The sequence below is a fragment of the Buteo buteo genome, chromosome 6 (assembly GCF_964188355.1).
Source record: "Buteo buteo chromosome 6, bButBut1.hap1.1, whole genome shotgun sequence".
Lineage (NCBI taxonomy): Eukaryota > Metazoa > Chordata > Aves > Accipitriformes > Accipitridae > Buteo > Buteo buteo.
The window spans coordinates 32663601-32678057 of NC_134176.1; the positions used below are offsets into that span (position 1 = coordinate 32663601).

General features: G+C 34.3%; 1 protein-coding gene across 2 annotated transcripts in view; it reads left to right on the top strand.

The window, feature by feature from the left end:
- The window catches only part of NOVA1 (NOVA alternative splicing regulator 1), a 156690-nt gene that overhangs the window by 1590 nt on the left and 140643 nt on the right, over positions 1-14457 (top strand). For both annotated transcript variants that reach the window (XM_075030351.1, XM_075030352.1), the window contains exon 2: positions 809-952. In XM_075030351.1, the coding sequence (XP_074886452.1) occupies positions 809-952 (144 nt within the window). The remainder of the gene's footprint in view (positions 1-808; positions 953-14457) is intronic.

The following is a 14457-nucleotide window of genomic DNA, read 5'->3' on the forward strand; positions in this document are numbered from 1 at the left end:
ACGCTAGTGGTGGGTAGAGGACTGGCATTGTCCATCTCGTCACCTCTTAAGTGTATTTAAAATAAGTGACTTAGGCTTTTGATCAGTTGGGAAAAATTCTTCTTAATGTCCTTTAATTAATGAGCTTAAAAGAGATCATTGTCGCTTAAGAAGTGCTAAAGGAATGCATCAGGATTACTTAGGCAAGTGATTCCATCCGCACCATGTTGAGTTGTTTTCTTGGCAGTGACTGAAACGCTTGGAATAAAACCCCACATTTTGGGTGGGTTATTTGGTAGCAGAGTAGTCGTTTTGCTCACTTAAGAAGAATGCAGGCAATAGCTAATTGCTATTCTCATGTGTTTGCTAATGACAAACAAATAGCCCATCAGAATTTACAATTCGTTCCTTTTTAGTTTTGGCATTTCTTTTGCAGTATTTTCAAGCAAGGTTGTAGTTGTCACTAGGCACGTTTTCGTGCAGGGCTTTATTTTTTTTCAAAGGGGTCCGATCATTTCTGTGTGCTGTGCTGCTTACCATTGGGAAAAAAAATTCACCTTTGAAATATAATTCGGATTTTATTCTTATTCTTTCACGGAATTAAGGAATCTATGTGGATTCTTTAAATCTGCTCAGAATAAACGAACGTATTTTAAAATGTCAAAGGCATAGTCTAAACATGTCTTGTAGAATGACGCAACTGGTTAGATGTAGATGCATGAATTGACTGGATGAGTTTAAAGATGTAACATTTTGTTTATTTGTGGGTCTGGGGAGGAAAAATCAAAGTTTGTAAGCCATATTAACCGTGCATATCTCAATTTTTCAGAGGATGGCCAGTATTTTCTAAAGGTCCTCATACCTAGTTATGCTGCTGGATCTATAATTGGGAAGGGAGGACAGACAATTGTTCAGTTGCAGAAAGAGACTGGGGCCACCATCAAGCTGTCTAAGTCCAAAGATTTTTACCCAGGTAGGTGCAAAAATTAGCCAATTCTTTATTTTTGAATCCCAAGGGATGTACGTATGTGTCGGTGTGTTTCATGTAGTGACGACTAAGCTTCCAGCACAGCTGGAAGCGTTATTTCTCAGAAAAGTATGTTGCAAAGTGCAACAGTGAATATCAATGTTCTGTCTGTCTTGGTGTATGGAATGGACTGGGCACTAACTGCTTGAAATATGTTTAAAGATGTTTAAAATGTTTCTGCAAAAGAGTATTTTTCATTAACATTTTGATTGCTTTGTTTTTTTAGTTTTTTTTTAAAAATAAAAATCTAGCTTTAAGGAACCAACCTGACAGCTGGCTGAAAAATAATTGTTCGTTTGAAGTTTCCAGACATTGTAATGACAATTAAGCTAGAATGAGTAAAAACGAGAGGCCGCCTCTTAAAGAATGGGCCATTTACTTTAAATCCATTATGTACCTTCTTTCTGCTTCACTGCTTTGTTCACTGGGTCTGGAGTGAAGTAAAGAGGACAAGTGCTGCTCTTTAGATATTCTTTATATTATGTTTATCATGATGGTGGAAGAAAACTGTATTATGAAAGTGAAATAATTTGGATGAATAAAGAAATTAGTATTTTACATCAACTGCATTATACACAAGAAATAAGTTTTTAATATTTGTGTATAACAATAATAAATACCTGATTTAGCATTTCTCCTTTATAAGATTTCTGAAGAGGGAGCCTTACATAATGATATACAAGATTTTAGCTTCTGCAACTGAATAATCTTTTTTTTTTTTCTCCCCTAAATATGAACAAATTAGCATTCTGTAATTGAACTTTGTTCTAGAGGACTTTTTAAAAACTGATGTGAAATAATATTATAGCTACCACTTTTTCTAGTGTTTTGATTTTGTTATTTTGAAGAATAACTGTTGATTTAGAATTGAGTTGACTAGTTCTTACTTTTTTCTGTTGGAAAAAGAAGAGCTGCTTTGCATTTGATCTAGTTTAACAAGATGACTGAATTCTACAAAATAGTGAAAGCAGTTGGCGTGGATGTAAACAGAACACTAACATTGGAGCATTGAGCTTTCCTGTCCTCTAACTTTAGTGTCAGGCAGAAATGGATAATTTTTTATTAATGGAGAGATTGTGGTCTATTTACAATGATGATTTTTCATGTGGAAATTTTAATGCACCTGTTGTACATTTCCTTAATGAATGTAGTTTATAATACTTAAATGTCAGATGTTAGTGATGCATGTAGATTTTGCCTGTTGAAAGATACAGCTTATGAACTGATGCTTGTTGTCTTTGAGGTGTTTTTTTTTCTTTTTTACTTTTCTTTAGAAAGTCAGAAAAAATGATCCTTTATTTTGAAAGGTGTTAGGGTGGAAAAAAAAATCAATGTAGGATTGTGAAAACTCTTGGAAGAAATAAAAGCACTCAAAAGAGCCTGATTGCAGAATTAATAACATAATCTGGGTAAAGAGCCGCAACAGTAAATTAAATTCACTGTCAATAGATGAAAATGAAATAGATTTTCTGCATTATACATGAGGTGGTATCAGATATGCAAGGATGTTACAGAAAATTGGTGTTTATGAAGAATATTCCAAATACCAAATTACGAGCCTTTTCATTTTACTACAGTTTATTTACACTCACTTGGAAAGGACGCTCCAAGGATTAGATCTTTTGTTCAGTGCTCTACCACAGTTCTTCTGTTTCCTGATTAAATCAGAATTACATATTTTTTTGTGTAGCAAATTGTAAAGATACAGCAGTAGTAGCAGAAGAACCTTTGAAAAATAAAAATTAGCAAGCTAGAATGACATGAGTAAAAACATTTGTGACATAAACATATTCTCTCTTAAAATCAGTAGTAAAAATATAAATAACTAGGGCAGGGAGGCTCAAGCAGTTTCACTGTAACAGGTGTAAATGAAGTTCCAGTTTGACTTCATACAGTCTGCTTTGAATTTGCAACCATGTTGTGTCGTATAGAAAATGAGTGTTGTAAGGAAGTTCGTGACTGACACCTGCTAAAGCATGGAATAGGGATGAGAATTGGATTCCAGTGTGGCTAGCTCTTGTTAGTCTTTCTGTTTGCGTTTGACCACCAGCCCATGGAATTTTTGGAGGTCCTGACATTCCCTGAGCTGATGGCTTTTGGGTTTCTTCCAGACTCTCATGCTCATATAGCATTAGGGAATACAAACCATGTGAAATAGTTACTATAAAGATACGGTTTATTTTTCTTATAAGGTTTCTTAAAGAATTATTCTGTTTTCCCAATAAAAGTCATTTAGTCCGTACCTCTGATGCTTATAACTGTAAATGTATTTAATGTACATTTCACTATGGAATGTTGTCTTGCCAAAGATTCTGTGAAACTTTTCTGTATTTCTGAAAAGTTTTAGCAGTCTGCGTAAGTTGCTGTTTGGAAAGGAGGAAGTTGGTTGTAATACAGAAGTCATGAGTAGTTCCTATGATCTAATAGTGTTCTTTTTTTTTTTTCCTCTGTGATATAGGACTTCAGTATGCAGACTGATTTCTGTTGGAATTATTTTTGTGCATCAAAAGGTGACATAATTACTGAAGAATTATATGACAGCTCTAATTACAAGAAATTGAAGGAAAAAACAGCTTTTTACTGAACATTTTAGTTTACAAAATAGGAAGCAGTATATAAGTACATTACTGTCCACTGCAGTCTTATTTTATGAGTACAAAATTTATTGTTCTCTTTTCAGGTTACCGGCTGACTTTTTCTAATTGTCTGGCATTCTGCGATTTGACTTTGGTTATTGTGCTTAGATTATCTCCGATTCTTTTCTGTTCAGGCTTGTCCCCCTAGATTAGTGGAAATGAAATTAAAATGGCAAAATATGCCCTACTTTTAAACTAATAGGTGCTGATCCTTTCTGCAGAGAAGTACAGAGTGTGTATTGACTAGTAGGTTCTGGTCCAAAATTTAAATACAGACGTAGCCATGCCACTTTAATATTAATGAAGTGAACTTCATAAAGAAACTGGCTGCTGTGGAGCTATTTTAATGTATGGTTTTATTTTCAGTAATATAAAAGAGAGTCAGTATTTCTGTGGTATTAAGCTCTCATTGTCTTATCTCTTTCTCCATTCTGAATTATAGTGAGCGCTGGACTGAAAACTGCTCTGGACATATGTATTTTTTCCATTGCGAATGCTGGCGCACACTCTCCCTTTCTTTCTCTCTCATGCAGTCTTGCTCTTTCTCTGCGTTCCCACCCCAGTCTCACACATACACACATGCACACACGCACAAAATTATGTTACATCGCATCACGTTGTTTATCTTGCAACAGGATCTTGCCTGGTCTGAACTGGGTGCTTGAGTGAATTTGAGCTCGGTCAGTGTTTTTCAATTTATTGGAATATGAAGTCATATGTGTACTGAAATTAGATAATATTAAGAACAGAGATTAATAAAAACATAATTAAATGGGGATAAGGTTTTACTGCTTTTAACAACAGATTATCTCTGTTGTTTTTATAGCAGATTTTTAATCAGTAGTGATCTAAATACTTGGAGAATACAAAAGGTGGGAGTTTCCTCCCCCGCCTCGTATTGACAGTGTATGAAGTGTTGTGTGGCTATATTATGTTTTTACGAAGTGACTTGTATTTGAGATGTTTTGTTTCTGAAGATCAGATTTTTCTGAAACATTCATGTATTATGGGAGATAGTCTAGCTAATCTTTGTGCAAGTGCCTTTTGAAAAGTCTCTTATTCTGACTCTTAAAAACCTTTCCAACACATTGAATGTGTTACTTAACACAACTTTACAGGAATTTATAATTAATAAGTTCACTTTCTAGTTTCATTACTCCTATTAAACTGTTAGGAAGGGGAAAGGTATAATATGTCAAGCCTGAGTCACCATTATTATTTCCTTTATATAATAAAGGAATTGTCATGTTAATTTATAACTCTTAAAAATAACCTAAAGTCTAGTGGGGAAAAGAATCTGTTTTAAAAATCAACACTTGAAATAATATCGAAGTGAAATACTGCTTTTTCAGCTATGGAAGAGAAAAAAGAGTAATGGAGTTAGAAGCGAGAATGGTGTTAGTTATTAGTTGTCTGTTGTCATGGTTCCTTGAAGGTGGTTTGTCATACATCAATAAATGCATCTCACTTTTATTCTTGATACTTCTAATTTTTTCTGAAGTGTTAACATTAGCTGATTAGAGACTTCATAAGTATATATGATTTTCAGATTCTTTTGTAATAAGTATATAAGATTTTCAGATTCTTTTGTAAACATTTACTTACATGAGTAACTTTGGGGATAATGGGACTGAGGAAATGACTAAATAGTGAGTAGAGATTTCAGAGCTGTGTACGTTTGTAAAGTAATCACTGGAATCACTGATCTTTCTACTAGTTAAAAAAAAAAACAAAAAAAAACCAACCACCAAAAACCCCCAAGTGTTGATTGCCAGCTGTTCAGAGAGATAATTCTCAGTTGGACAGTTGTCTGTTGCCTGGTTACTGGAACAGAATAAAAAAAAGTTGGCTTGTTAGCCAGCAGATCCTTAGTATTTTACATTTAAAAGGAAGCTGAAACTGAATATGTAACTTGGTATGATCTTGAGATTGTTACATATCTAACTCGCCCAGTATATCATTGCTTAGCAGCTTCTCATTTGGTAGGCTTAGAGAAATTTTGAGTGGAAGTTTAAGTAGAAATTTTGCACTGATTTCTTCTATGTGTAGGGACTTACTCATGTTAATGAGTGAATAAACTTTGACGTAGTAAATGGCTTTGGCTTGCATGAAAGTGCTCTGTCTTTGTCTTGTATAAGAAAGGTTTAAAACAACTTGTGATAGAGTTGGAATGGTTAGTCTAACTTTAGTAAATGATACAGACTAACCATATGTGCACTTGGTTGGCAAAATAAAGAACAAAGTGAGGATGGCTGTTATCACAGGGAAATGCCATATTTAATCATTTTCAACCTTTAACTGTGATTGCTTTTGACTAGTTTTCAATATAATTGAAAACCAAATGATTCTTAGTAATTAGAAAGGTTATGTAGGTGAAAGTCCTTCTAGTAACAGTGTGTTTTTTTTGTTAAAGGTGAGATTTCTGTAAAGCAGTTATTCATTAAGAATATCTATTTTCTGGACTAATGTATTCTGGAAAAAAAACCCCCAAACCTAAAAAAATAGCTGAAGTTGGTATGCACTGAAAATGTTAAATTTTCCTCTTTTACAAAGTTTTCATTTTCCATACAATACTTTGATGGTATTTTGCAGATAGATCAAAATTTTAATGGATGTTTGTCAGAACGTAGGTCTTGAAGCTACTATTTTAAAAATATAAACTGGGAATGTCTGAGTCTCTTAACTGTTTTCCTCTTCTCCCTTGTGCAGTAAAAGAAACATATTTTTGCTTTTCTTAATGGGTGTAACCTGTAACAAGCAATACCTTTTTCAAATACTTCTTGATCTTGTTTGTTCTTTAATTAATTGCAGTAACTGAGATACTGTCATCAGTAGTTGACCACAGAATTTATTTCGTCAGTGATCAGTAGCATTTTGGCCAGGGGAGAAAACCTTGGATTTAGTGAATTTGTCAGACTGGGTTTAGAAATAGAGCATAGAGGGATTTGGGTGGAGGGCTTACACCTGATTGCTGTCTCATTTCTGTCTTTGGACACAGCTCTAGCATAAAGTTAGGCAACATCTGTAAAGTTTTGACTGGCAAACATATCGTTGCAAATTGCAGCAGGTGAAGTCAGCGTTGCAGTCCGTCTTAAAAAGAGGGTAGTTTGGTTTTTAGCATTTATCAGTAGGGCAGTGGGAGTTAGTGACTTGGTGAGGAGTATGGTAGTTGTCAGTTGTCCAGTGTTGGAATGCTGCAGGTAATTGGGCTGGACTGGTGAGAACTGTGGCAGTGTGCTTCTCACGTTGCACTGCAGCTGCTGTTGATCTTAATTAATCTGACCCTCAGAGGCTGCAGTGTCATGGTATAAAATGCAATACATACTAGAAATGGAAAGGCTGCTTTTTGACTCTTGTTGATGGTAGTGCTTCTTGGTAGGCCTTTTGGTTTTCTAATTGTATTTGTTTGACACTAGCATAAAATTCTTAATGTACTTCAGTCTAAAACTGTAATACATTCTTACTGTTTATCAAATGATCTGATAAGTAATGAGGCTGATAAACATGTTTTTGAAATGTCACTTATAATGGACTTAGCAAAAATATTTGTGTTTATTCTGACAATAAATACAGTTGTCTGTAAATGAGAAGAGTTATATTGTTTGTGTCTGGTGTGAATTTCTGGTGTACAGTAGTATGCTGTGTTAGTGGGATATGCTTGGTGCTTGTGCTGGCTAGCTCAGAGTTGTGATTCTTTTAAGGATTTCTAGTAACATGGAAACATGTAAAATTGAGAGCTGGTATTTGGTAGTTGGAATACATTGAGTGTGCTGTTCATGTGTGAGACTATTAATTTACTGTAGGTATACTAATATCTTCTGCTTAACTGCATGACATGGCTTTAGGAGACTACGAGGTTCCTTACGTTCACTGGTATTCAGGGCGATTCTGTCTTTCTGTCCCCCAAAGGAAACAGCAAACCAGAGTTTAGCCTAGAGATCTTTTAAATGTTACATTACAGACATATAAGGTTCTATTCCATCCTATTTTTGTTTTGATTTCATTGCATCCCAATTTGTGACTATTCATAGCATTATAAGGATTAACTGCATTGCCTGTATTTTAATTTAAAAATAGAGAAATGATTGTCAGAATACTGTTTTAAATTTGCTGTATATTTAATAGACATATTAAATATTTTAATACATAATAAAATGACAATTATCTACTTTCCCATCCCCCATATTAACTTGTTTTCACTTTAACATATTAGATAATTAACTATGGTTGAATCTGATTGGGGTTTACTTAATATTAAATGTGCTGTTCTTGATTATTGCTAAGTATTAAAATTCATTTGCAGTTATTTAACTGGTCTGAATGAAATGTCAGTTTAAGGCAGTATTTGGAAACTGGAAGTTTCCAAAACTTGGAAACTGGAAGTTTCCAAATGGAAACTATGGAAGTTTCTGTGGATTGCTACGGTTTCTATGGAAGTCTACTCCCAACTATACTATGCTAACATGCCTTTGTAACTTCAAATATGAATGTATCACTCTTTGCTTGAGCTAGTTATGAGCAATACTATTGTGCATTGCTCTTCTCGACTTCTGAATTGAAATAAATTTTGTGTAAGGTTTGAGTGTTCTGCATAATTGATGGACAAAATTAAGTCTCCTTCATGAAAGGCCAGAGAACATAGGCTGATGTATGAAGTAGGTCATGTAAATAACTAGATGTGACCAGATAGCACTTGAAAGAATAGTATATTAGGGACCAGGTTTAAAGTTATATGTTGGTGACATAAATGATCTGGGGTCAGATCCCTTGTAAGTGAGGAAGAGATACCCTTGTCAACTTAAGTATATGAAAGTGATAATGTAACATTAGCATTTGTTGGATATAAAGAAGCATGAATCTCAGACAAAATTTCGTATTTGCCTGGTCTTTTAGGTTTTGATTGTGAAAAGACTAAACATCTGTTTTTCATCATTGATCTCTCACTGCATCCTGCAGGGCCTGTCATCTCAGCATTGACAGGATCAGATGAAAAATACAATCGATGTGTTGACATTTTTTTGAGAATCACTCAGGTAAGATTACTTGTTATACAGAACTACAGTGAAATTCATGGCTGCTGCTAATGTTTCACCAGTTGGAGCCTTTGCATTCTCAATCATTAATTAAATTAGATACTGAGGTTCTCTGCATGTTCCCTTGTTTCTATTTTAAAAGCACTTTTTGTGCCTTGCTCAGTGCCATTTAACTCTCTTGTAATTTCCCACATAAAGAGCTTCACACATTTGTACTATTTTCCCCCACTTCATAGAGTGGCACCTGTTTGCTTGAAGCAAGAACCATAGTGCACATCTCCAAAGGTCTTGGAAGATTTGTATGTACATGTATTTTATTTTATTTTCAAGTAGTGACTTTAGTTCTTTTTAGATTCTTCATTGGCAATATAGGGAAGAAAATTCTCTGTAGAGAACCAGATAATCAGAGGCAGCAGTAATTTATCATCTTCCTAGTGTGTTCTAAAATCTGATTTTCAAAGTGTACATGAAAAATTACAAATATTTAACTGAATATACAGCTGTGGAGTCTTTATTTTTATAACATAAATTATTGAAAATATTTATATGAAGTCATGTACTGGAAAAGTAGGAAATGGCACGTGTCCATTCAGTTGGCTTTGTTGAGCATCCAGAGTGCTTAGAGAATTAAAATTGTATCAGAGTGTATTCCCAAAGAGTTGGGCAATGAAATATCATGGCTTTGAGGAAAACGGGAGAAGACCAGTTGGCCCATATGCTGAGTTGGAGCTTGATCTAGCTGAGGTTTACATTTTGTCCCCATCTGTAATCTGGCGCTGGAAAACGCCAAAGTGTAGGTAGGATAGTGTATAGTAGTAGTAGCAGCAGCAGCAATTCAGGTGCTGCAGCAGATACTGTTTTGGCAGTGATATTGAACTGGAGTTATAGAATATTTATGTTTTATTGTAATCCGGCAGCTACCAACAGTTTTCCTGAGGAACACACACACACAAAAAAAAAAAAAAAAAAAAAAAAGGGAAATAGGTGGCTTTTTAGCAGTGTATTGACCTGGATTTGAAGAAAACGTCTGTGGAACAAGAGAGGCTCTTCTGTCATTCTGTCTGTGCTGAGTTTCAGAGGTCTGCAATGAAACTCTGCTACTGGATGCCTTAAAGCTTTATAAAAATGATTTGTTGCAATGAGAAGTGTTAGACATAGAACATGTATGGGGTTTGTTTTCTGTCTTGCATGTGTGTGCACACTTCATTCTTTGTATGTCTTCTACTTAACTGTATTAGATGAACACTTGGCAGCTCTGTCAATCTAAAGTAAAAATTGGATTCCCCAGGAACTCCTTGTAATTATATCACTTCCCAACTTCCGCATCTTCTACTATGCAGTGCAGTACACCTAAGTCTGCCAGTTCTTGTTGTGATTACTCTTCCTCATTCCTCAAGCAGCATATAATTTCTAGCATAGTGAAATGCTTAAAAAAAAAATAAAATAAGGAAGTGTTAACTTTACAAAGATTTTTTCTTTTTCTTTTTCAGGGATATAAGTTTTTGTGTTTTTGTTTAGGTAGTAATGCCAAGTGCTCATCTAGTATTTGCACTGCTTTTAACAATAATAAAATACATACTTTATAATTTTATAAGCTGTCTAGTTCTGTATGGATCTACATCTATGACTAGCTGTTCTAGTAAGTGCCAACATGATATATAAAATGAATAAATTCTATTTTTCTGATTAATTGATCCCAAATAACCAGAAAAAAGATGGGGCAATTTTGTGCTATGAGCACGTAAACTCTTAGGATTGGACAGGAAAGAGCCTCTATAAAAAGGAAGTTACCTTGTGTAGCCAGTAGCTCTTCATTTTTACTTGAGTTGATCATGATTTCTTTCCTTGAATAACTAGTATTCAGAAGAAGGAAAAAAAATCCTTCCTCAGATAGCCAGATTTTAAATCAAGTTGTTAAAAACAATATTCTTAAGTGTATGTAGAAATCCACGTGTAATTGGTAGCCTCAGAGCTTTAGTCTTGCATGTTCTTGATGAGAAAATCAATGAAATAGGTGGCTATATTTGTCCTCCTTTAGCTTTCCTGTGCCTTTTAAAAACAATCCCCTCTCAGTTTATGCAAATGTTTTATAACCTTCTAGTCTAAGAGACATAGAGTGGATAGTGGTAGCAAGATCAGTGTTTGAATTAAATATTTATACCTAGTTAAATTTAATTTTTATTTCAATTTTTAAATGGTACTTTGTTGATTAGTAACTAATCATTTTCTTGTTTCTGTATTATCTTTTCCAGTGGATCATTTTTTGATAGTACTTACTATTTGAAAGAATGTGGGTTTTGGTGTTCAGAAGTAGTTCCAGTTCTGTCCTTCACACTTAATTAGCTTAGCACTTTCTGATTTGGAGGGTGCAGACATGAAAAGGGCACAAAATTTAGTCATCTGAAATTGTAAAATAAGTACCTTGATTTTTCCCTTCTCCAACACACATGCATATGCTCATAATGAGGAAAAATAAACCCCTAGTTGTTCATCCACTTTTTGTCCTTTTTTGATGGAATAACTTAATATGGTGCTTAAATGACTACCATGCTTTCAGTGTTGGCTAGTCCAGGAACTTAAGTTTCATCAATGTGCAAAATTCTTTTCACGTGTTTTCTTTTGTAAAGAAGTCTCTGCTTGTAAATTTTGGCAGCTTTGTATTGGCTGTCTGAAGATCATTGATTTTTTTTTTTCATTATTTATTTAAGTATTTGGCTTTTTACTAGAATGGCCAGTTCTGTTTTTGGTGCCTTGTTTCTCCCAATACAAAGTTTCAGAAGTGATTGCAACAGTTTACTGAGGGTTGTGGTATTTCAACTGCAATTAAAATTTAATGACCTTTTCCTAAAAATATGCATATAGTTAAATGGGCTCCGAAGATAATGCAGGGGTTTTTTTCTGTGATATGTTATTGAATAGGAGATCAGAATAGGTGATTGTAATGCTCTCGGTAGTGGCAAGCATGAAGGTGTCTTAATTTGGGTGGCTTTTCCCTGTCAAAGATTCTATGAAGCCACAACTAAGAAAGCATGCAGGGCTTTTGGTGTAAGCTAGTGTATGTTAGTAGCACTGGTTCTGTGTGATGAGGTTTTCATATTGTAAAGTATGCTTACTTGGGAGGTGCAGATAAGCTGATGATGGCTATCTGATATTCAAGTCAAGTGTGCTTAAAACTAAAAGTATTTCAGAAACTAATATAAATTTCATATTTGTAGTATGACTTACTTCAGTAGGTCTAGGAAGAGCTGTAATGTTGCAGTGCTAATTTAGAGGTAAAAGTGCTATTAGTAGTTATCTACTGAATTGTAATGCAGTTTATTGGTAAACCAAGGGAGAATGATGGCGTGTTTTATATGAAGTGATCTCAGTTTACAAAGAAACAGATGTGTGAACTGTAGTGTGGATTCAGATCCATAGATATTCTGGAATCCTTGTAGGTAAGTCTCTGTGTAGAGGGAAGACCAAGATACCTTAGGACATTTGAGTAGACTTTATTTATCTCTCCGTATTGAATAATTTTTAAAGTTTCACTCTGCTTTAAACAGGTTCGGTTGTGTTAATCCCTTTAGAGTGCAGCAGTTTTCACATAGCATTTAAATGCTGGATTCTAAGGGGATTATCACTTCCCCAATTTCTTTTTCCCTTGCTCAAAAGCAAAAGATGGTTTTCATATTGGATTTCTGTATACATGTTTCTTCTGTGTAGAAATAACTTATTGGTGTTATCTGCTTCAAGGTGTGGGATGTCCCCTATGTTTATCCCCTTCCATGGGGCAAATTGAGGAATCTTGCTGGATAGGCCATCTTACAAATGCTGAAGATGGTTAGAAAGATGTATTTCATTCAAAAAATTACTATGTGTTTGCTGCTTACTTGGGAAAAAGCCAGTGATTCAGTCTCAACAAGTATTTAATTTCAATTTTTAATCTCCAAGTTATTTTTTAGAGCTCTAAGTTTTCCTTCTACAAACCTTTAAATTCTGAATCTCAGAATAGTAGTTCAGCATGTTCTAAGTGCTGGAAAATTTGTAGTTTATTTCATAAGCAGTTTAACATGCATATATTTTTACTTCCACTTTTATACTTGATGTTCAGAATGGAAATTCTGCCAGTAAATTATAACCATCACTCTGAATTTAGATTTTGTGTTAAGTAAAACTTCCCATTTTTAGATAGGGTGAAGATTTTTGGAAGTAATCAAAATCTGACAAATTGTTTCCTATTCTTTGTGTTGCTTGAGATCAAATATTGTACTGAAGTTGAGCATTTCTTGAAGTTGTCCGAACTTTTTATATATGCGGGTCAGTAAAGTAAGGTACAGTTCTTCCATCTTTCCACTGCTGATGTTCTATTACTTTCGGCAAAAAAGGAATACAAATTCTTTTTCTTGTCCCTTAAGCATAAGGGCTGAAAATGAGAATTTCTTTCCTGTTTGCCACTGCCTCCCAGGAAAGTGAGTGGAGACACTCCTACAAAGGCAGTAAAATTACCAGCAGTTTCTGTATACAAACGTTAATTCAAGTAAGTACTGAATTTATGCAAGGTGGAGTATGCATCCAGTCTACAAAGTCTCATATTGGTGTGTTTTCACATAGGGATAAATCTGTATACGATTACAATTTAGGTCTTTTGGTAAAAGACTTCTTTCTTTCTAAGGGTGTTCCTTTTTCTAGCAAAGGAATGTATTTTTTCCTGGTGCTTCTCTAGGGTAGTTAAATTTACTGCTGCCTTTTTCTCTGAGGAGGGATGTATTCTCACCATTTTCTAGCCTCGCAAACAATTGTCATTGAACTTTTCTCAGCTGGATAGAGCTGCTTGAATCTGTATTTGGAGGTGTCTTTCTTCCTACATTCTATTTTAATATAATCAAGTAAATGATGAATACAGAAATAATGCATGTGCTTTGGTGAGGAACATGTAGGATGCCTTTTCAGTTAAAAACAGATGTTTATCAAAAATAGGTATATAATACAGATTATCAGTATGAACTTGCCAAGTATACACGTTTTCCTGTTTTGGGATAAGAGTTTTATAGCCTTTTGTTTTAGTTCATAGTCTCTTTGCAAGAAAAATCACATTGTTTTAAAAGTTTCTTTCAATTTTTAATGCAGAAATGCAGCCCTTTGCTAATGCCAAAAGCAGGACAAATGATAAAAACTTAGTGTATATAATCAGTAGTGTTTTGTAATTATCTTATTCTTTGACTTGCTTAAAAATATGGCCAGATTTTCTGATATTAAAAGAATGATTCTGTGTCTTTATAGACTAGCTTTTTAATATATTTGTAAATCTGTTCAGTAATTCCACATAGGAAAATACTGGCTTTATGTTAATGTATTCCAGTCTTGCTAAAAGGTCCATTTTAAGAGAAGCGTTAGATCTAATCCAAATTCAGTTACAAATCCTCTTCAGACTAAACGTTTTCTAGAATCTGTTTCCATTTGCAAATAACTGCTCTTGTTACAAGCATTACATTTTTTCTTTTGTTCCAACATTCTTGTTTTATTTTAGATTTGAAAGGTGGAAATCAAAATTTATGAAGTGTGGAACTGACTGCCTTGTCAAAAATTATCTAAACAATTAGCGAGAAGGATTCTGTAGTTAAAGTTCTAATCTGGAACGTTAAAAGGCACAGGTAAACTGTCAAAAAATAAATTCGAAGGAAATATTGGCATTTTGACTTAAAGGAGTAATCATGAAGTCAAATTGTCCTATTTTTGTGTATTACATAAAATGTTTTGACTCATCTTTTAGAAGGATTATTTGGACTTTGGATCAGGGAGG